At 50.2% G+C, this 20212-nt stretch overlaps 7 protein-coding genes across 7 annotated transcripts; 3 read left to right on the top strand and 4 right to left on the bottom strand.

Moving 5' to 3' along the window:
* Positions 1–247: 247 nt before the first annotated feature.
* N7518_000325 (ribosome biogenesis GTPase LSG1) lies at positions 248–2275 on the top strand (the record flags this gene model as incomplete). Its single annotated transcript, XM_057181253.1, has 1 exon — positions 248–2275. One exon carries the CDS (start codon positions 248–250, stop codon positions 2273–2275), a length of 2028 nt encoding a protein of 675 aa, XP_057046603.1.
* A 415-nt stretch (positions 2276–2690) lies between these two features.
* Positions 2691–4234, bottom strand: N7518_000324 (uncharacterized protein; the record flags this gene model as incomplete). The annotated part of the gene is made up of 4 exons (XM_057181252.1): positions 2691–3497; positions 3551–3763; positions 3858–4103; positions 4160–4234. The coding sequence occupies 4 exons, from the start codon at positions 4232–4234 to the stop codon at positions 2691–2693; spliced, it is 1341 nt and encodes a 446-aa protein (XP_057046602.1).
* Positions 4235–5168: 934 nt separating this feature from the next.
* N7518_000323 (Spo12 family protein) lies at positions 5169–5622 on the bottom strand (the record flags this gene model as incomplete). The annotated part of the gene is made up of 3 exons (XM_057181251.1): positions 5169–5253; positions 5318–5407; positions 5471–5622. 3 exons carry the CDS (start codon positions 5620–5622, stop codon positions 5169–5171), a joined length of 327 nt encoding a protein of 108 aa, XP_057046601.1.
* Positions 5623–6067: 445 nt separating this feature from the next.
* On the bottom strand, positions 6068–8686 carry N7518_000322 (Sad1/UNC domain protein; the record flags this gene model as incomplete). Its single annotated transcript, XM_057181250.1, has 1 exon — positions 6068–8686. One exon carries the CDS (start codon positions 8684–8686, stop codon positions 6068–6070), a length of 2619 nt encoding a protein of 872 aa, XP_057046600.1.
* A 942-nt stretch (positions 8687–9628) lies between these two features.
* Positions 9629–11557, bottom strand: N7518_000321 (putative serine/threonine protein kinase; the record flags this gene model as incomplete). The annotated part of the gene is made up of 1 exon (XM_057181249.1): positions 9629–11557. The coding sequence occupies one exon, from the start codon at positions 11555–11557 to the stop codon at positions 9629–9631; it is 1929 nt and encodes a 642-aa protein (XP_057046599.1).
* A 1798-nt stretch (positions 11558–13355) lies between these two features.
* On the top strand, positions 13356–13769 carry N7518_000320 (uncharacterized protein; the record flags this gene model as incomplete). Its single annotated transcript, XM_057181248.1, has 1 exon — positions 13356–13769. The coding sequence occupies one exon, from the start codon at positions 13356–13358 to the stop codon at positions 13767–13769; it is 414 nt and encodes a 137-aa protein (XP_057046598.1).
* Positions 13770–17332: 3563 nt separating this feature from the next.
* Positions 17333–19859, top strand: N7518_000319 (uncharacterized protein; the record flags this gene model as incomplete). The annotated part of the gene is made up of 7 exons (XM_057181247.1): positions 17333–17497; positions 17576–17688; positions 17736–18578; positions 18636–18722; positions 18774–19069; positions 19136–19592; positions 19670–19859. 7 exons carry the CDS (start codon positions 17333–17335, stop codon positions 19857–19859), a joined length of 2151 nt encoding a protein of 716 aa, XP_057046597.1.
* Between the last annotated feature and the right edge of the window lie 353 nt (positions 19860–20212).

Below are 20212 nucleotides of genomic sequence, written 5' to 3'. Positions count from 1 at the left end.
AACTATTGTATGCTCCTATATTTACCATATACTACTAAACTAACCATAACAACTTGCAAAAAGTACAAAACACGGCCATATACTTCCTTACCTGTATGGCCATCCCGCCATAGAGGGGCTTAGTCAGCGTTATCTTATCCGTCTGAATAATCCAAAATTCCCTTTTCAGGTGGGGGTTGTGTCTCGACTTGATTTTTTACTTCCTACAACTTTTCTCGATTTTAGGGAATCGAAAGCCATCGCCATCATGGTTTTACCTAAATCTAAGAAATCCGTGGGACTGGGTTCCAGTCTCATGAACGATCGGTTCGGAAAGGGCAAAGCATCGGCTCAGAAGAAGGTCTCTCACAACAATGCCATCCAGCGCACAGGTGTCAATGGTGAAACCTACGTCACCAACGAGGCGAAGGAGGCCTCATGGGTCAAGATGCGCAGTATCACTGAGCAAGCAGCGCTCGACGAATTCCTGAGTACCGCCGAACTAGCTGGAACCGACTTTACCGCTGAAAAAATCAACAACGTCAAGATCATCCACTCCGATCAGAAGAACCCCTTCCTTCTCACCCCCACAGAAGAGAGGAAAGCTTTCCTTAAGCACCAGAAGAATAAGGACCGCCTGACTGTTCCCCGACGACCCAAGTGGGACCAGTCCACGACTCGAAATGAACTAGAAACGATGGAGAAACAAAGTCTGTTGGACTGGCGACGAGGACTGGCTGAGCTGATTGAGAACCACGATCTGCTGATGACTCCATTCGAGCGCAATTTGGAGGTCTGGCGCCAGTTGTGGCGTGTTATTGAGCGGTCCGATCTTATTGTGCAGATTGTCGATGCGCGAAACCCGTTGCAGTTCCGTTCAGAGGATCTGGAGAGTTATGTCAAGGAAATCGATCCCCGAAAGCAGAACTTGCTGTTGGTCAACAAGGCGGATATGTTGAGTTTGAAGCAAAGAGAAGCTTGGGCTGCGTACTTTGAGAAGCACAAGATTAACTTCCGTTTCTTCTCTGCTCACCTCGCCAAAGAGAAGAACGAGGCCCTCGCTTTGCAAGAGAAAGAACTTGATTCCGATGATGAACTCGCCCAGTCGGCGCAACATATCAACATACACTCCAATGAAGATGATGGATACCAGAAGGAGGATACAGTGGAGGAAGAAAGGGCTAAGCTTGCCGATCCTGAGCGCTCGCTTGGGCCACACATTCTGGACACTGACGAACTGGAAGAGCTTTTCCTGGCCAACTCCCCAGAATCACTACCACAAGATGACGAGTCTAGCGAGCCCAAGCGTAAGACTACAATCGGTCTGGTTGGTTACCCTAACGTGGGTAAGTCCAGCACCATCAACGCCCTTCTCGGTGCGAAGAAGGTCTCTGTCTCTGCCACACCCGGTAAGACCAAGCATTTCCAGACTCTCTACCTCTCGCCAGAGATTATGCTGTGCGATTGTCCCGGTCTCGTGTTCCCCAACTTCGCCACCACTAAGGCCGAGTTGGTCGTTAATGGTGTTCTGCCCATCGATCAGCAGCGCGAGTTCACCGGTCCCGCCGGTATTGTCGCCAAGCGTATCCCCAAGCATTTCATTGAGCAGGTTTACGGTGTGAAGCTCAGAATGCGTCCCATCGAAGAAGGCGGCACTGGCGTCCCCACTGCCAGCGAGATTCTGCGTGCCTATGCTCGCGCCCGCGGTTTCTCCACCCAGGGTATTGGTCAGCCCGACGAGTCCCGCGCTGCACGATACGTCCTGAAGGACTATGTCAACGGCAAGCTTCTCTGGGTCAACCCTCCCCCAGTTGGCGAGGACGAAACTCCAATTGACAGCGCCGACTTCAACAGCGAGCTATACGACGTCGCCCATCTCCCTGAGAGACGCCGAGCTCAGCTCACACAAGCCAAGATTGGAAAGCATACCGCCGTAGAAGAGGTCACCGCGGAGCCCACCGGCGACGTCGACTCGGATATCCCCATTGAAGTAGCCAAGATTTCCGTCGAGCCGGAGCTCGGTCGCACCTCCCGCAACCTTGATACAGGCTTTTTCGGCTCAGAAACCGGCCCCTCTGCCGGCCGTCTGACCCTCCCCTTCCAGGCTCGGTACACCCAACAGGGTCAGGAGATGCGCAAGGTACCAACAGGCCGCAAGGAGCGCATGATGGTTGCCCTTGAGCGTGGCGTGGATGTCTCCGAAGTGAAAGGCAACACCGGCACGAAGAAGCACTTCAAGGCAAACAAGCGCCTGGCCAAGGGCAAGCGCAACAACCCTGCGGATGACGACTACTAAAAAGTGATTTTCTTTTATATTTCCTTTGCATTGTTGCTTGCGCTCGCAGGCGAGTCGAGGGAGATCGGAGCTCTCCCTCTGCTCTACGAGGTATCATTCTTGGGCTTATGGGGCTTGAGGTGGATGAATTGATAAATGGTCCTACATATGGGATTTGCATGTCATGTCGGGATTGACGGTTTATGTCCATGTCCATGTTCATGTTTGTTGAGGAATCATCTTTTTGGCGTTCGGTTTTTACGAGTTGAATAACGATTTATACCAGTCATTCATTCACTTGATTATTGTCACTTCTCTTCCATTTAAGACTATCAAGTCCAAGTCCAACGTAAAGCCAAGTAAAACCGGAGCAATGTTCGTGCATTCTTATTCCAGTCGAACTAGCCCTATATGTAAACTATATCTCCCCATTAACTCAAAGATGGCTCTTAGGCTTGAACCCAGCAGCAACAAGCAAGCGATCCGCCTCCGCCCGCTGCCAGTTCAACTTGGCAATAACCGCATCCTTGCGAGTCTTGTTCTCCCGCTTACCCAGCTGCTGCAAGTGAACCTCATCCGGACCATCCGCAATGCGCAGCGTACGAATCATAGCCCACATATACGCAAGCGGGGTATCCTGGCAAATACCAGCAGCACCATAAGCCTGCACCGCGCGATCGATGATAGTAAGCGCAGTCTGAGGAACAAGCACCTTGGCCTGAGCAATCTCCTTGAGCGCGCCCTTAGCATTACCCTGATCGATCTTGATAGCAGCGTTCAATACCACGAAGCGGGCGGCATCGACCTCAATGCGCGACTTGGCAATCCACTCGAGGATCACGCCGTGCGCGACTAGGGGCTTGCCGAAGGTCATCTTGCGCTCGTCGTTGACGCGGGCAATCAGCCACTCGAGCGCGCGCTCGGCGGCGCCAATACTCCGCATCGCGTGGTGGATGCGGCCGGGTCCCAGGCGGCCCTGGATGATCTCGAACCCGCGGCCTTCGCCGAGAACCATGTTTGAGGCCGGCACGCGCACGTCTTTGAATGAGATGTGGCCGTGGCCGTGGGGCGCGTCGTCGTACCCGTATACTGTCAACATGCGGTGCACTGTGATGCCGGGGAGTCCGGCGGGGACGAGGATGACGGATTGCTGCTTGTAGGTGTCTGGGTTGGAGGCGTCGGTCTTGCCCATTACGAGGTAGATTGCGCAGCGGGGATCGCCGGCGCCGGAGGACCACCATTTCTGTATTGGCTGTTAGATGTTGAGGATGAGAAGGGGATTGTAGAGGTACACACCGAGCCATTCAGGACGTATTCGTTGCCCTCACGGCGAATGTCAAGCTCGATATTTGTCGCATCGCTAGAGGCAACTTCCGGCTCGGTCATTAGGAAAGCAGAGCGGATCTTGCCCTCTAACAGAGGCTCAAGCCACTGCTTCTTTTGTGCGTCGTTACCGTACTTGGCTAACACCTCCATGTTGCCGGTATCTGGGGCAGCATTGTTGGTAGCCTGGTAAGAAGCAATAGTCAGCGATCAATCGCATCAATTTGCAAGACCTGCCCAGCAAGTAAAGCAATGCGCCAGACAAAATAGAATAACTCACCTCCGAGGCAATTTTGCTTTTGCCGAGCAACTCGGCCATCAATCCATACTCCAAGTTTGAGAATCCAGCGCCCTGGCTGAAGTGGTTCTTAGGCAGGAACATGTTCCACAGACCGATCTTCTTGGCCTTCTCCTTCAGGCCCTCCAAGATGGCGGGGTTGGTCTTCCATCGCTGTTCGCCCTCGCCAAGCTGGGCTGAGAAGACGATATCGGCAGGGATGCAATCTTTTTCGACGAATTCTTCGACCTGGAGTCATGTTAGCGCTGAATATTGGTGATTTGCGGATATTGGAAATAAATTACCAGATCGAGGGTCCGCTTGGCCTGTTCGCTGACGAACGGCTGGGCAATGGGTGGAATACGAGAAGAAGCGGACATTTTGGATATAAGAATGATTGAATTGATGCAGAATATAAGCAGAATCAACAGATCCGGGGAATATAAGGGAAATATAAAGAGAACGAGGTCAGCCCATCCAAAATTGCGGAGAAGGTGGAGAAGCCGAGTCCAAGTGCCTCGGCTCAGCTCCTAACCGGACGACTTGGAGATTCTTGATATCTCACGACGTCAAGGTAAATCGGCCAGATCTCCGAGCTTACTTGTACAGAAGGGTATTTTGGAGACTATGTATATGGCTAAGAATATTAGTATTCAATCATTGTTCAATATTATGATATGGCAGGTAGTTAACAAGCTAACTACGGAGTACAGCCGAGATGTTAATAAGAAAAGAACAGACAACTGCCATTCAACAGAAGAAATGATGGGAAATTCAAAGATCAAAGCCAGACAAAAGCTAGAAACATATCTCTTAGCTATCCCTGCTTCTGCAGTTCTTTCCCAAAATAGCAATCCATTCAACATCCCGAGGTCTGTAGGAAGTCGACCAAGCCCTAAAATTGTTAGCAGCCAAAATTACACATTCTACACATGAATGTAGCCATATCACAACCAAGAAAAGATTGCATTGATTCCAATGTGCTCCATGAGATATCCCAATTACAGTTCCATCCATCCATCCCATACCCCGTACACACAAAAAAAAAAAGAACAAAAGCAAAAGGCATTGCAGGTCATCACACAAAAGAAAAGAAAAGAAGAAGAACATATAGAAGAACAATAAATCCCAACCCAGACCTGCTCATATCCAAGATCTCAAATCTGCCTTTCCTCAATGCATCCGACACAGCGACCGGCGCCGAGTAAAAGCGATTGAAGGAAAAGACCATAGAAGCAGAGTCTGGGGGAAAGAAAAGAGAAAAAGAAAAGAAGATCGAAGCGAAACATCTCAAAAGACCCGCATCCGCATCTTTTAGTTCTCAAGGCCCTTCTCGGCTGAAGATTGCTCGTAGCTCTTCTTGCCGAGCTTGGCGAACAACGATTGGGGCTTGCCGGCACTGCAGTTGATTACATTAGCTTGGATTCGATTCGAAGTCTATGTAGGAAAAGAATATCACATACTTCTTGAACCGCTTGCCCTTGATATCGCTCAACTTCTTTGTGCAGGGACTCATGATGTCGTCTGAGGGTGAGACGTAGGAGGTGGGTTGTCTGTTATGGGAGGTTAGTTCTGGCATAGGAGAATAAGAGGATGTTTTATATGGGAGTACTCACTCCTCTCCTGTTACTTTTCCCTGCAATACCTGGCGGTGGTGCTCCATTGATGAGATGTCTGAGCCCTTCAGGTCGGTCTTGTCGCTCGCGTTGCTCAGGTGAGTGTTGGTTGAGCGGTCGGCCAGGGGCTGAGCTTGTGTGGTTGCGTCCATTTTGTGGGTGTGTAGGGATTTGAATTAAAGGGAGGTGTAGATAGGCAGTGATGTGTATTGCGTGGAGGATTGCGTAGTTAAAAGGGAAGAAGGTTGACAAAACAACTCGGATAAGGTGAAAATCGTGTGTTGGGTGGGCTTCGATTGTTGTCTGGGCAACTGGGTATGACGCCACAACATATTCCCTCAACCTTGGATATTGTTACTGTTATACAGGCTTGTATTTATGGATATCTAGGTTTTCATTCAAAGAATGCAGGTAACTCTAATAACAGTCACAGTAGGAAACAAAATAGTAAACACAGAAAGTGGGAATCATTGGTCGTCCAAACATACACGCAATAGGGTACATAGAACAGTGTACAGATGCAGAACGCTAGTAAATAAAGATCAGAATGCAAGGTCATAAAGCATGGCTAAAGCCATTATACCATGAAAGGAAGTATCACGGCTCAGGTGACTGTGGAGTATCGGTAACCCGGGCGACATCGTCCGGTGTAGTCATGTCCAGGTCATCAGGCCGCCCATTCAGTACAGGCGGCGTACTCTGAGAACGGGGTTGTGGTGTCCCCAGAGTAGGCACAGACATAGACTTGGGAGAGACGGGTTCTTCCACCCTGTCTGTCCCCCCAACATCTCGTTCTGGAGAAGAAGAAGACGTAGGAGTCGGCGGGGAATAAGCAGCGGTCGGACTAGTCGCGCTATCTTGGGACGAGTCAGAGAGGTTTCTGCGATGGCCACCGTTCTCACGGTATGAGGACGAAGTCGGGCGTGTCGACCCCGGGCTAGCCGATGGTGTGGCGAAAATTGGAGATGAAGACCGCAGACTATAGGAGCGAGCGACCATTCTTTGAACGGCAGGGAATTCCATATAGTTGCTTCCCGATCCCCGTGAGAACAGGGCGAGGGCAAAGCAGCAGAGGACCATGATGCTCTGGATCACGGTGACTCTCTTTTGGAATACTAGCTCGTCTGCAAGAACACCAAGCTGGCCGCTGAGGGAGTGGACTTCTTGGTGGTACTGAATGCGCTGGTGCTCGAATTCAAGAGCAACAGACTTCCAGACGTAGTCGTACTGCTCGCGGAATTCTCTCAATTCGTTGAGAACAGTTACGTTGAGACTTTCAAGGAAGGTGGATGTCTTTGCTAGCTGCCGCTTCTCAACCTTGTTGAACGCATCGCGCAAGATGCGAGATTGTTCCTCGATATAGAGAAGAGACAGGGTTGAGTTCGACTCGAGCATCTGGAGCCGCTTGTGGACGGATTTGAAGAAGGATTCTTGGGTTGTGGGGTTTGCAGATGGCGGTTGAGTGTTGGTAGGTCTTGTCGATTCTGGAAGAGGGCTGTTTTGCTCCTCTTTTGGGTTGGTAGTAGGTTTCCCTGCGGCCTCGGATGTGGCGTTCTGCTGAGCAGGCTCGAGAGATACGCTTGAGGCATCCGGAGCGGGCACGACATTTTTGGCAGGCTCACCCTGTTTTCGGGTATCCTCGGCTTTTGAAGGGACGGGTGGTGCGACATTGGTCGCGGAGGGACTGCCTCCGACTGCAGCAGTAGAGTTCTGTTTCGGTGGTGGATTGGTCTGATCCGTTGTGGCTGACGACGACGGAGTCGGAACAAGCGGTCCATCATCAATACCGCATATACCTCCATCATTGTGCGTCGCAAAAGGCGACACGGCCTCTGATGGAGGGTTTGGACAAACTTCATCCACTGTAAGGCTAGGTTGGCTAGGTTCCACCGCAGGAATGGATTCCTCGGATTTTTCGACCGGCATCTCGACGGGCTTGGTCTCCAGATCTTCGGGGACCTGAGTAACTTCACTGGCCTCCAACTCCTCAACCTCAGCGTGGTCAGAGCTCTCGCCATGCTTGTACTCTTCCATCATGGTCGTACCATGCACTCGAATCAAGCTGACGGGGCAGAAGAACTCATGCCCATAGTGCGTGAGGAACTCAATTCTCAAGTATCGAGCCCAAATAAGCGAGTTCTCTACTGCGAAAGCTTGCACCTCACGAGTGTTGCGTGCCTCATACACCCCGAGTTCTTTCCACTGGTCTGGTTTCGCGGGATACCGATCGGAGACACTAACCCGGAACGTGTGGAAGATGGAGCTGAAGAACTCATAGTTTGCAAGGACAACCGTATCAACCAGAATATCATCACACATTTCCAGAATAAGAAATTTGTTCTGCGCGCGACACTCATTGAGCATATAGCTATCCTTATTCTCAATTAGCACAGAAGACGAACCCTTGCTTTCAGGATTCGTCTTCAGCACCGTAGCCGCACAGTCAAAGGAAGCATAGTTGAACCGCTCCTTGCAAGTAGTGCCCGCATCCTTACGACGCGACGCATCTCTCTGGAGCGCACCCTGCCCCTGCACATCCACATTGCCTCTGCCATCCGCATTCCCCGACTGCCCGGCCTCGCGAGACGGGATATGCGAGCCCCAAGCGGTAGGACTAGCCTCGGGCGTCTCAGCGCCGAACCCACCAAAGTCCAACTCGATCTCGGCATCGTCGCCCAGCGAATCCAAAGCATTATTGATTCCAGTCGGCTGCCGACGATCTTCCTTCCCAGCAGCCGTAGCGCGTCTGCTCCCTCCAACATTCTCGGCTGATTGTCCGACCTTCGCTAGGTTCTGCTTCTTCCAGTCCTCAAACGAGAGGAAGTTACCACCGTCTAATAGCGAGTCCGTATCTTGGTCCTGTTCGGCACTCTGGTCGGCGATCGTTTTTGCTTTCTCTTCTGGCGTCCCGCTCGGGATAATAGGTGGATTAACGACCGGATCGTTAGCTGTCGCATTTGTATCGGGTGCCGAGGCAAGGTAGATATCGCGACCCGGTCCCCAGCGCGTCTCCAGACATGGCGGCAGATGGAAGAGCTCGGACTCGGTCTGCCAGGTACTCTTCGCTGGACATGTCGCTAGTGTTGTGGGGAGAGCAGTTTGCGCCCCGTTCGGGGGTGGCTGGGCGGTCGCATTGGAGAGCGCGCTGTGGTAGAGAGCCAAAAGGATCGAGGCGCGGTATATCCAAAAGGTCGATGAGAGTCCTGTGGTCAACATGCTGTCGATTTTATGATCAGATGCTCGCACGTATAACTCCCTCGGTGAGTTCAAGCTATGAATTTGACCTGCGTGCTATGCGCATTGTGGCTGGGAGTAAAGGAGTCGACACGGGAATTTCTCTAAGTGGTATTTCGCTATACGTGGGGGAGGTTGCGATTAAGCAAACCCTATCTTGGCGACAAGTAGCGGTCTCCAGAAAGAAATGGATCGTCTGGTACAAATGGCAGGTGATAGTGGACCGGTGGCATCTCGGCCACGCGCTGGGCCTGACCGCCTTTCAACTCGGTGAGAGCTTCAGGGCTGCAACGTTCAGGATTCAATATACAACTTAGTTTAGACTACACTACAACTATATACGAATCGTCTATGAATTACAGAGAACCAAATTCTTCGTGGATAATGTTTGATTTTCCCTTTGGACTGTTCCACGAAACTAGTTACAGTATAACACAATCAAGAGAAAACGGCCACGATATTCCACCACGTAGGCAAATCGACTTCACCGCAACTCATTCCACCTTTCTCTGAAGAAACCACGCACGTCAATCGTGTAGTTCGTATGAAAGCCTCTCGCCAGAATTAAATATCCACCAGCGCATTCCGAGCCAGCCTTCTAACCTTTTGTGGTTGTGTATCCGTCGTCTCCGCCAGTGTCCTTGACCCTCGGTCTGATATTGTACAGGAAGAAGAAAAAAACAGTGCGGACGACCAGGGAGGATGATACAATGCACGCGGCAATGCACCGTTGGGGACAGACGGAAATAGACGAAACACCCAATCCGAGAACAAAGAGACATAAGACAGAAAGCGGAAGTTTATTTTATCGTGGGCATTTTTGAACTTTTTTTTCCCAACTGAATCGAAACATGCAAGCAGACATCAAAATGAGGGGAGAGTATAGGGTAAGGGTGAATCAAGTTCGAGTGAATGTCGAGAACCCTAGAAGTGAGTCTCATGCCACCCACCGACAAGATCGAGATCATCGTCAACGCCTCCATCAAGAGGAAGGAAGCTGCTAGAGACATGGCTACGCCAATCCTGCTGTTCGAGCAAATGGCGGCGACGAACCTCCACAGGCGATGCGGGCTTGGACTTGCCCTGGTGGTATCCGGAAGTACCTCGACCCCAATCGTGTCGCCGAGTATTGGCAGCAACACTCTTGGGACCAAACACCTCACGCGACTTGCGGGGCTTACACTTGTGCAGTTCGTCCTCGGGCTTGTACTGGCGTCGGACTTCACCGAGCATGGACCACTTGTCCGCCCTAGACGGCTCGTGTGGGGAGCTCCGCATGGGGCGGGGCGTGCTACTCGACGCACTGGAGTCGCTGTCTTCGTCCAAGGAAAGATCCCCCAATACATGGGGTTCCATCTTCAGATCCACATCTGGGCCGTGAGAGCGATGGTTGGGGGAAGCGGAGGCCGGCTCGCGCAATGTTGGGAGGGCAGCTCCCTGGCTCTCTTGGCTCCAGCTGCGAGAGTTCTGCTCCCGTCGTTGAGCCACAGCAAGATCCTCATTCTCAGACTCTTCTTCGTCCCACATGTCGCACCAACTCTTTGAGATCTTGTCGGCACCTTTGTTACCAAAGACCATCGACAAGGAAGGGAGCGGCTTCGTCGTGTGAGACGGCAGGGATCCAGTGATGGAAACCGGATCAGAGCGAGGAAGAGACGGGCCCGCACGCTTGCGGAGATCATCACGCTTACGAAGATTGAGCAAGACGAAGGATTCACTGAGCTGGGAGTCCAAAACAGAAGCCACTGAAGGAGATTCCATGCGAGACGAGAACCACGAAGTTCCTGCAGCTTCGGAAGCTGGGAACAGATCCTCGGTGTAGCTCTCGGTGTCCGGAATGGCAGAGAGTTGTCGGATAGCCTGGGGAGGGGTCGACTGGAGCGCCTTGGCCCATGGGAAAGCATCTCCCTGGTTGACATATGGGCTCTGGAGAGACGGGGTGCGAAGTGGTTCGCGGTTGGCGCTGGCAGGAACCACCTCGCGGTCTTCGGTGCAAAACTCGTCAAGAGATTCGTCGTCGGTGGTGAATGAGACCGCGCGGAGGATGCTGTCACGCACATCCAGCAAAGACCGCTTGGAGGGATCGATAGTCAAGGCATGAGTCAGAATCTCGTACGTGTCCTGCGACATGTTGGGGAAGATATCGAAAAGCGACTGGCGATCCCGCACATAATCGGCAAAGAGTACATCGGACTCAGTGGGGGTGACGAATGGATTCCGAGCAAACAGAATGTTCAACAGGCAGATACCCACGGACCAGATGTCGGCCTTGGCGGGGGAGTATCCTGTCGTGGTCGGCTCATATTGCTCGGGGGCCATGTAGCGGTCACTGCCAACACACGCCTCGTAACACCACGAGTCTTTCGTAGCGAGACCGAAGTCGCCTAGCTTCATGGAACCGTCCTGTGTCAGGAAGATATTCTCCGGCTTGATGTCACGGTGATACAAGCCATTGGCATGCATGAAGTCGACGGCACTAATTAGCTGCAGCATGAAATCGCGGACGTGCTCGGTCTCCAGTGGACCACGGTTAAGGCGGATGGCCTCGTATAAATCCCCATTGGCACAGTACTCCAAAACAAGATATGTATGAGTGTCGGTGTTGAACGTATGAATCAAGTTGACCAAGTTCGGGTGAAACCCGAATCGTCGGTGACACTCGAGTTCTTCGAAGCCGGAGTTCGTTGAGGCCTTGATGAGACGTTTGATAGCAACATCCTGACCGGTCTTGGTATCTGTAGCCAGGAATACCATTCCAAAAGACCCATGGTTGAGGGGGGCCACGGTTCGGAAACGACCATCCAAAAGTTGGCCTTCAATGAATTCTTCCTTCAAGCACTCCATGGTCGACATGTTGGCCTGATGATCCAAAAAAGGACGAATGCAGAGATGAGATGAAAAGGGGGAGCGGACTGATGTAAGGCTCCAACAAAGAGATGAAGTGAAAACAGGTCTATGAACCGCTCAAAGAACACTTACGCTTGTGAAGAATGCGTCGAAGTGTGATAAACAAAAAGCAACCAGGCTAATGAATATTAAAAGACAAGGAGAAGAGGTATCAGGCTCGGGATCCGAAGGTAAATAGAGGGCGAGAAAAGCCGGGTGTCAGGAGGTTGAGATGAAAGGGAATCCTGACAGGAGATGTCATATAAAGAAATGTACTGGTGAAGTTGATAGACAGATGAAAAGAGGAGAGAATGGAGGCGCAGAGGCGTAGTTGAACCCAGGGGGGTTGTTGATGCTAAGGAAATTGGTAAAGACCGTTATGTGCTCATTTGTATGTCGTTTTTCGTTGGTTAACGGGAAGGGGTCCCAGGTGGACGACACGAATGTGTCAAGAAATGGACAAGTGGTTGGAAAGTCGGCCTGATACCGGATGAAGCGAAGAGAGTCGAGTTAAAGCGCTGCGTAATATCGTAATTGAAAAAGGTCAAAGATGTATAGGGAGAATCCTGTGAACACCGGGTTCAAGGTCGAGGCCGTGACTCAAGTTGAAGAAGATAAATAATTGAGATTAGTGAGTCATGAGGCCAGGTAGTAATGTTGGGGCAAATTGGTTGGGCGAATTGAGGGATCCGGTAGAGTACCCTTCTAATCCGATTCGGAAAAGCAGAGATACTCTATGCCAGGTTGCCCCTGAGGTATGAAACTTCGGAAGTGCTCTCGGACCAGGCTCAACCGAAGAAACGTATGATTGACCACAACGCAGCGGACACCTTCGTGTGGATTGGAGTGACGAAGGCTGGAGGTATCGATAGCACAATTGAATCCGATAGACCGGGATGAGGACACTTTATCAAGTTGAAGGAAGTGAGTCACCCGAGCTCAGGGTGGACCCGGAAGACGGAGGAAAAGGGGTTTAGGACGGAGAAGTCGAGAGTAGTACTCTGTCAAAGGTAGATCTGGATCCGACCTTCGAGGCTTGAAGCTGTATAAGAGTATAATCGTCCGGGGTTGGCAATGTCTTGATATAGATGGCAAGCAGACACGGCAATCTTGGGAACCTTGGGAGCGTTGGAAGTAATAGGAAGGTGACGGAGAAGTGATGCGGGAGAGATGATTCGGACAGGTAGTAAAGGCGGAAGGAGAGATGGGGATCTAGGAGAGCGAAAAGAAGACGATCGGGAACGAGATGTTGATGGTATAAGGGGAGAGAGAGAAGGAGCCAGGGAGAGTTGAGAGGTGTTGTAAAGGCGTGAGGGGAATTGGAGAGGCCATGTGATTGGCTGTACGGTGTAATTCGGTAAGATACCAGTCTCCCCTCGTGGATGGTCCATCCATGCGATCTGCGTTACCCACCGACTTTGGCCGGCACCTGCAGGTCCTGGGGCCGTTTCCGTCTCCCAGGGAAACTGGTCACGTATTGAAATAATACCGGTATTGACAACGGGGGGTCCGTCTAGGCTCTCTAAGTTTCATGAACCTTCCAGGCATTCCTTATCCTTGGAAAGACGTCAAACGTCTACGTGACTTCATTGTCGAATGTTGGAATCGGGGTCTACGATAACGCGATAACGTTTAAATTCCATTGTTGGTTGCCTCTATCACATCATCCAGCCCTATCTTTCAGATTTCAGACTTCCAACTCTCCGGCCTTCAGACTTTCGATCCTAAACTCTCGAGGCTCGGGGTCGGTGACAAGCCAGTCACAATGACGGGCGACATCAGCAGGGGCAGCCCTTTGTCTTGGAGCTCTTGGAGTCTCGTCGGCCGAGGGCGGATCAAGGTGGCGCGCTACTCCCAAAGCGTACAATTGCGCAGCCAATTCTTGGCAGATCAGCCAATCAGAATACATGATCCGGCCACTATTTACAAGCTGCATGACGCGATAGAGTGGGATGGCGTGATCTCCTCTGATTGGACCACCCCGGATACCTACTGCCAGCTCTCTTCCAAGGCCGGTGCCTATGGGAAGTACGAAGGTACCCTTCCGCAGGTACTCATGCACGGCGGGCCTGGTTTCGGAGTGGACCAGGACAAAGACCAGGGTTTGGCTTCTCGATTCTCCCAGTTACACCACTCGCTGCACTATGAACGTTATTCTTTGCCGCGCGGGATATTATGAGACAAGATTCGTCTGACCCATATTATTGACCCCCCGATATAGTTGCGGGGTTCTACGAATACGCTATCTCTAACTATATCAGCGGGTAACAATATCGATGATCATCAGAGTTGAGGGAGTATGGAGTATGTTGGATCGGACCCAGTTATTGATGTGTCTGTCTCGAGTAGTAAATGGGGGGTTGGAGAACATCTCAACCCAAGAACTACTCCGTACAAAGTACAAGACACGTATGTTATACTTCGTGTGGAGCGTGCTCCCAACTGTCATGATTCCCAACCACCTTTCAGACACCCACGCAGCCCTGTCAAGCGGTGAAGGGAATGCCTTCGCTGCCAGGTGGTCTGGCCTTGGATCAGGTTTGACCGCTTCCTGCGGCCTGCAAGGTTTGGCCTTGCAGGTCTCGAGGTGATAGGTACGATGTACGGAATATGCCTTTGATTCAAAGCATGCTCAGAAGTACCAGTACGTGGACGCTTGAAACGATAGAGTTGTGTGGCTATGTGGCACGACTTCGGTTTCCGGCAACTCCTGTGCATCACGCGACGTCCCATCCATTTTGCGTCTCATCACCCCATTTGATTCATTCTCGGAGATCGCAACCCTCCCAATTGAATTCCTGGGCTGTGCATCGGATATGGACATAACCAGCTCGTTTCGGTACATTATCTACGAATGCATTGATTGTACCTAGCATATTACATCGCTCCGATATAGTGTACACAAGATATCACTTTGAATCCATTGCAGTGAGATCTGCAGGAAGTAAAGTGCACGGCTCAGTATCTGGTCCTGATCTCCCCTCCATCAGACATCAGCCATTGCCGTTGGGTCCGTGATTACATTCTCGTTCTCTGTTATGCAGTCTCTCGCTGAGTATAACATGTATCTCTCGCTGAGTATAACATGTACGTCAATAACGTCCGTACACGATCTGCTGCATAAGTACATATAAAACCCTCCCTAAGCATTCGTCATCTACGGAGTGTTGCATCAAAAGAAATCGATCAGCCTATGACAGTCGACCCCAACGATAAATGATATACAACCGCCCTATCAGCCCCTAGCGATGAATTGAAACGTGTCTCTTACACTAAATACTTGGGCGCTTGCATGGTTTTAGCCACGTACATGACTGCTCCATATTAACTACCATGATACCGAGGGGCTGGAGTTATCTTCCGAATGTGGTATTTTTGATATGAGATGTGATATGAGATACGGGTTAGTTACCTATCAGTTCGAAGGTTCTACAACTTACGGAGTAGACTCCCGGCGTTGGGGGAAGTATCCTCCGATAGGGACGATAAGAGTCCCCAGACCCGAGGCAGAAGAGACAACCTTGGGCGTAAACAAATAAATAGGATATCTACGGTTTGAATGAATCATCATTATCAGAGACGACGGTATCACTATCATACCCCGCACGATCGTCATTCCATGATCATATCCAGGCGAGTTGAGAATTTTGAATCCGTCTCAGTCGGTATTTGAAGGGGTCATGATAGTCGTGCTATGGGAGGCCAATGATGGGTTGGTAAACAATGTTGGATAGTATACAGAGTAGGATACATGCATACTTCTTAGCCAGTGTACAACATATATTTAATCTAATGATGAGATCACCCTTATCATGAGAAATGACATGCCAAGCCAAAAGAGGGGGTCAGATAGCCGAACAGACTGGGAGCCACTTCCCCGGATTTTAGTTTCAGCTAGTTTTCCTCAATCGGACTAACCTATATTATACCAAATATGTAGAACCCTGTACTTGCATGCCGAGCTATTCCTTGACCTTCTATATACACGAGCTGAAGCCAATACCAGAACTTTATTATATTCTAAATATTTAAGTCCGAGTGCGAGCTCAATGTGACTTGAGACTAGGATATCTTAAAGGACCCGGCACAGTGCATATGGCCTGTGCGACTACGGAGTACAGAGTTCTACATGTAAATCTCCAGGGCATCAACATGCATCAACATGCGTCTGCATTGCACGATGTCCTCCGTCCATCGTAGGGCGATCCCAGCCTCCTGTAGGTCTCTTTTTCTCCGTGTGCGACTGTGCGTTGCTGCAGGAAAGAAAGCAGATATTGGAATTTTCAAGATCGATGCAAGGGTCCTTATTCCCTGAGGCTTTTTTTTTCGGACGCATCATGTGAGAGAAGTTTCCTGTTCATGCTTGACAGATTGAGTTTCTTCGTACGTTGCCGAGTCAACACGGGCATGTTGTGTCCCCTCCATTTTCGCCTTACAGGTCGAGTCAGTCGCCTTCTCTGCGGGGGAAATGTGTCGGCGAATTGGCTACTAGATGTGCAGTATATTGCATATTGGCTTTCTACGGCTCCGTTGTTGTAGTTCATCCACCCTACGTTGTTCCTTGTATGCTCTGTTCGGATATCCCATTATATAACATTGTAGCTATCAGGGTGTACCATATTCAATGCTGATATACTCCATACCCAAATATCCCGTTAATATAGATTCGGTGTTTACTATTAATACGGTGGCAACATATAGTACAAAGTATAGGAGGTCCAAAACAAAACACCGTCCTCGGCCTCCTGACCCCATGCCACATTCCATAAGGGTCCTGTCAACGTCATTCCACCCTGACATCCCCCTTTCCGTTCCAGGTGGATCATTGTTACACTTGAGTTAATAACTCCCAAATACAGAGTGTAATAAAAAAGACCTCATAATTGAGTGACGTTGAGAGACCCATTATTATTTGAAACGAAAAATGAGTAATAGGGTGGAGACCAGGCAGCGCCAAATGGACCTCTGAGGGCCATTTATTGCTTCTATTTACAGATTATGGAGTACTTCGGATGGTATTGGGACTCATTGAGCTCCGCTTGCATCTAGACTCTGTGTTCATCTGGTCATGGCGATGCGTGTTGAACTTCGAGTCTGTGGCGAGTGGAATCGGTGGGAGCGTACTCCGTACAATGGTCGTGTTGGGAATCGGCAACGGATTCGCAATCTGTCTCTTGGAGTCGGGTCTAGTTGAACTGTGAATATGTATTAGCCGGATAACGGATGTACGGAGTACGAGGTACATCCTCAGGTGTTGACATGATGTTGACATTATGTGGATCTGATTGTACACTTGGCCACGTAGGCGGATCACATAAGTTGATTGTCTGTCTTCGAAGGCGAATTTACGTTTGTTATCTTATTCGGTTCCTATAGTTAAAGCAATTGTCTATTCTATTTGTTCCTGTACCTATGCCGAGACCGAAGACCCTGGTTGTTTATATATTTACTCGGTACCTGGAGGATCTACATTGTACGATATGTCTTTGATAACCACCTCATCTCTTCAACATAGAATCTGCTACCAAAACATATCTATAGATCAAAATCTTATACATCCTAGCACACATACATCGTAGTTTGATTTATATCACCCATTGAAGTCGCGACGGAGGCGATGATTCATAGCAGGATGGCCTCTGATTGGCCGAGAACCTCCAGGGTTCCGCGATAAAAAAACCGACTGTCTCAATATCAAACCCCCAGGATGTCGCGAGAAAGGTCCATTCTCGATGATGCAAAATGAGCAAGCGCTCGCTCGAGGAGTCCAGGGCAGGTGCGCATATGTCGCCCGATTCCGACAATAATGGCTTGCTGCCCATCCAGGACCTGCTCTCTCCTGGCGAGGAGGAGCACGGTCAATCCTCCGGACCCTCCAAGAAACCTAGGAACTTCATTGCGACTGTCGTAAGTGCCCATTTTGCCTCGCCTATTTTTTCCGCGACGCGACCGAGTCATCCGGTGCCCGCTAATCCCAGGTAATAGGCGTGTGAGACTTGTCGCTTGAAAAAGACCAGATGCGATGAATCGCGGCCGAGGTGTGGACTATGTAAGTCGCTTGGCCTAGAGTGTGTTTATAATGAGCGTAAATCTTCAAAGTAAGTTATCCTCAGTGATTTTTATTTCATGCGCTTATACGATGCAGACGCGATCAATCTCTCACGATGATCATGAGCACTCTCCATCGACTGGAGACAAAATTGGAAAACATCCCAACGTCTATTTTGGGTGATCTACAGTCTCTTCGGAGCCAAATTCGGCCTGCCCGAGAGCCGCAGACGCAGCTATCGCCTGCCTTTGGTGGTGACAACCAGCCCCTATCAATGCTGTCCTCCATCGGGGACAACTTCACACCCGCGGCAGGGGATGGAGATGACTTTGAATTCGAAGAGAATCAACCAAAGTCAGACTCTGCAGGCCGGATCTCTATCTCTTTCAGTCAGCATGGTGTCATCGTGTGGCCTGGAGCAAGACAGATCCTCCCGAAGCAATTACTCGCCGCCTATGAGATGCTCGGGAAAAACTATGTCATTGAACTGGAATCAGCACGGCCTCCGCTGCCGATGTTTACCAGTCCGTATCCGTTACAAGCGGGAGATCACTGGCTAGAAATACTTCCGTTGGCAATGATCAGGGGTCTGGCGGATGCGTTCTTCAGTGTTTTTAATCCCTCTACGCCGATTATGGACAAGGGGTTCTTCTTTTCCTTCACTCTTGGCACAGCCATCGAGAGTGGCTTTGGATATAATCTAGAGAGTTGTCTAGTGCTTAATGTGCTAGCATTGGGTTGTCTCGCGGTTCTCGCCTACCAGGAAGGAAACTACCCTTTGCCAGGTACTCAGGCCCATCGATTTGAACCTCCAGAATGGATGAACGTGGTTTACGAAGAGCAGCCTGGACTGCGGTTCTTTAATGAGGCTCGGCGACGTATCGGCTTCTTGATGTGCGACAACGATATCCAGAGTTGTCAATTCTACCTTCTTTCATCGTACGTATCCATGCCCAAGCTTACTGCTATATACAGATTGATACTCATCTTCTATAGTGTATATTATAACCAGATTCCTCGTCCGATGGATTCCTGGACAATGGTTTCTCGCGCTGCTACTTGCTGTCTATCAATGTTGATAAAGTGAGTCCTGCCCTATACATTTCAAACCTAGTACGATACTGACTGTTACAGCCATAATGTGAATTTTGACGAGTGGGAAGGCGATATGAAATCCCGCGTATACTGGAACTGTCTAATGAACGAGACCATCCTCGTACAAGAGCTGCACCTCCCACCAAGCGGCCTCTCCCGTCTCGAAGAACAAGTCCCAATTCCCAAATTCATCGGCTTCGAAACAATCGGCTACGCCTCAAACCGTTTCAACTCATCAAGCGTAGTGGACGACTCATACTTCCAATATCATTTCCTGGCCCAGGTAGCCCACCGCATCATCCTCACGCGGATTCGCCATTCACTCTACTTCTACTGTGAGTAATCCCGCCAAACCCAAAACAAACCCCAAAACCCATCCTCTAACACCCATCCTCCATTAGCGGACTCAGGAACCTTCCCCCTCCCAGCAATAAACACCGAGCTACACCACCAACTAGAACAATGGCGCACCAACCTCCCAACAGCAATCCAATTCAACAACGCCCCCTACTCATCCCACCCAACCCCAGCAACACCCTCCATCCACACCTCCCCACCCGCCTCAGTAGCATCGCCAGCCCACCTCTCCCCAAGACCAAGACCCACAGACCCGAACCAGCCCCTCTCCCCCGCAATAGCAGTAGCAGACGCCATGCTTAAAGGCCGGTACATGATCGCGCGCTTCCACATCGGCCGTCCGTATCTATACAAAGCTCTCCGCATCCCGCACCTCCTAACAGACGAAGACTTCGTGCAAGTGCGCAGCGGTCTGCAGAATGCAATGGACTGGCCGGTTACTCAGGGCATCTTCCGGAAAATGAAGAGCTGTATTCCGATTAAGTTTGCTTTTTGCTCGCAGTGAGTTTTGCTTCTATCTTTTCTTTGATGCCTAAGACTACTTGCTTGGGAATGTTTAACTGACCTTTTTCTTGAAGATTCTTTGGTCAGATCTTGCTCTTCTATTGTATAGCTCATTCGCCAAGTGCCCGTCTCCGTGAGACATTACCGGATGGCTGGGAACGATGGAACGAGGAGATGCTAGGGTTTTTGGAGGACTGTGCTGTGCATAGTCCGGCTGTCACGCAGGATCTGGAACTGTTGCGGTATCTATGGCCTGATAATTAGGTGTTTTGCGTTTTGCGTTTTATGGGATAGGGTATATTTTATTTTGCGAGAGATAGACTCTGTTGTTCATTTCTATCTCTACAACTACCTTTATGGGAATTTGTTTATTTGCGCATGGAGCTGAGTAGATTATTCGCTGTGGATTTGCTATTGTACGCATCTAGTAGGCCATGACGTGCAACTGGACAACTATTGGAAGGCACCACTCGATCCCAAACAGGCAGGAAGGGACTGGCAAGGGACTGCCCCAAGGCAAGAGCGTTCCTGGGGTTCTGCCTGAGGAAAGAACGATAACCAAAGTGAGTATAAATGGAAAGGTCAAGGCAGATATTGTAACCTCCACTCCATCTTTC

This window comes from Penicillium psychrosexuale, assembly GCF_028828465.1.
Source record: "Penicillium psychrosexuale strain IBT 29551 chromosome Unknown utg000001l, whole genome shotgun sequence".
Taxonomy (NCBI): Eukaryota; Fungi; Ascomycota; class Eurotiomycetes; order Eurotiales; family Aspergillaceae; genus Penicillium; species Penicillium psychrosexuale.
Note: the sequence above shows the minus strand (reverse complement) of the source record. Positions and strands in the feature narration are given on the sequence as shown.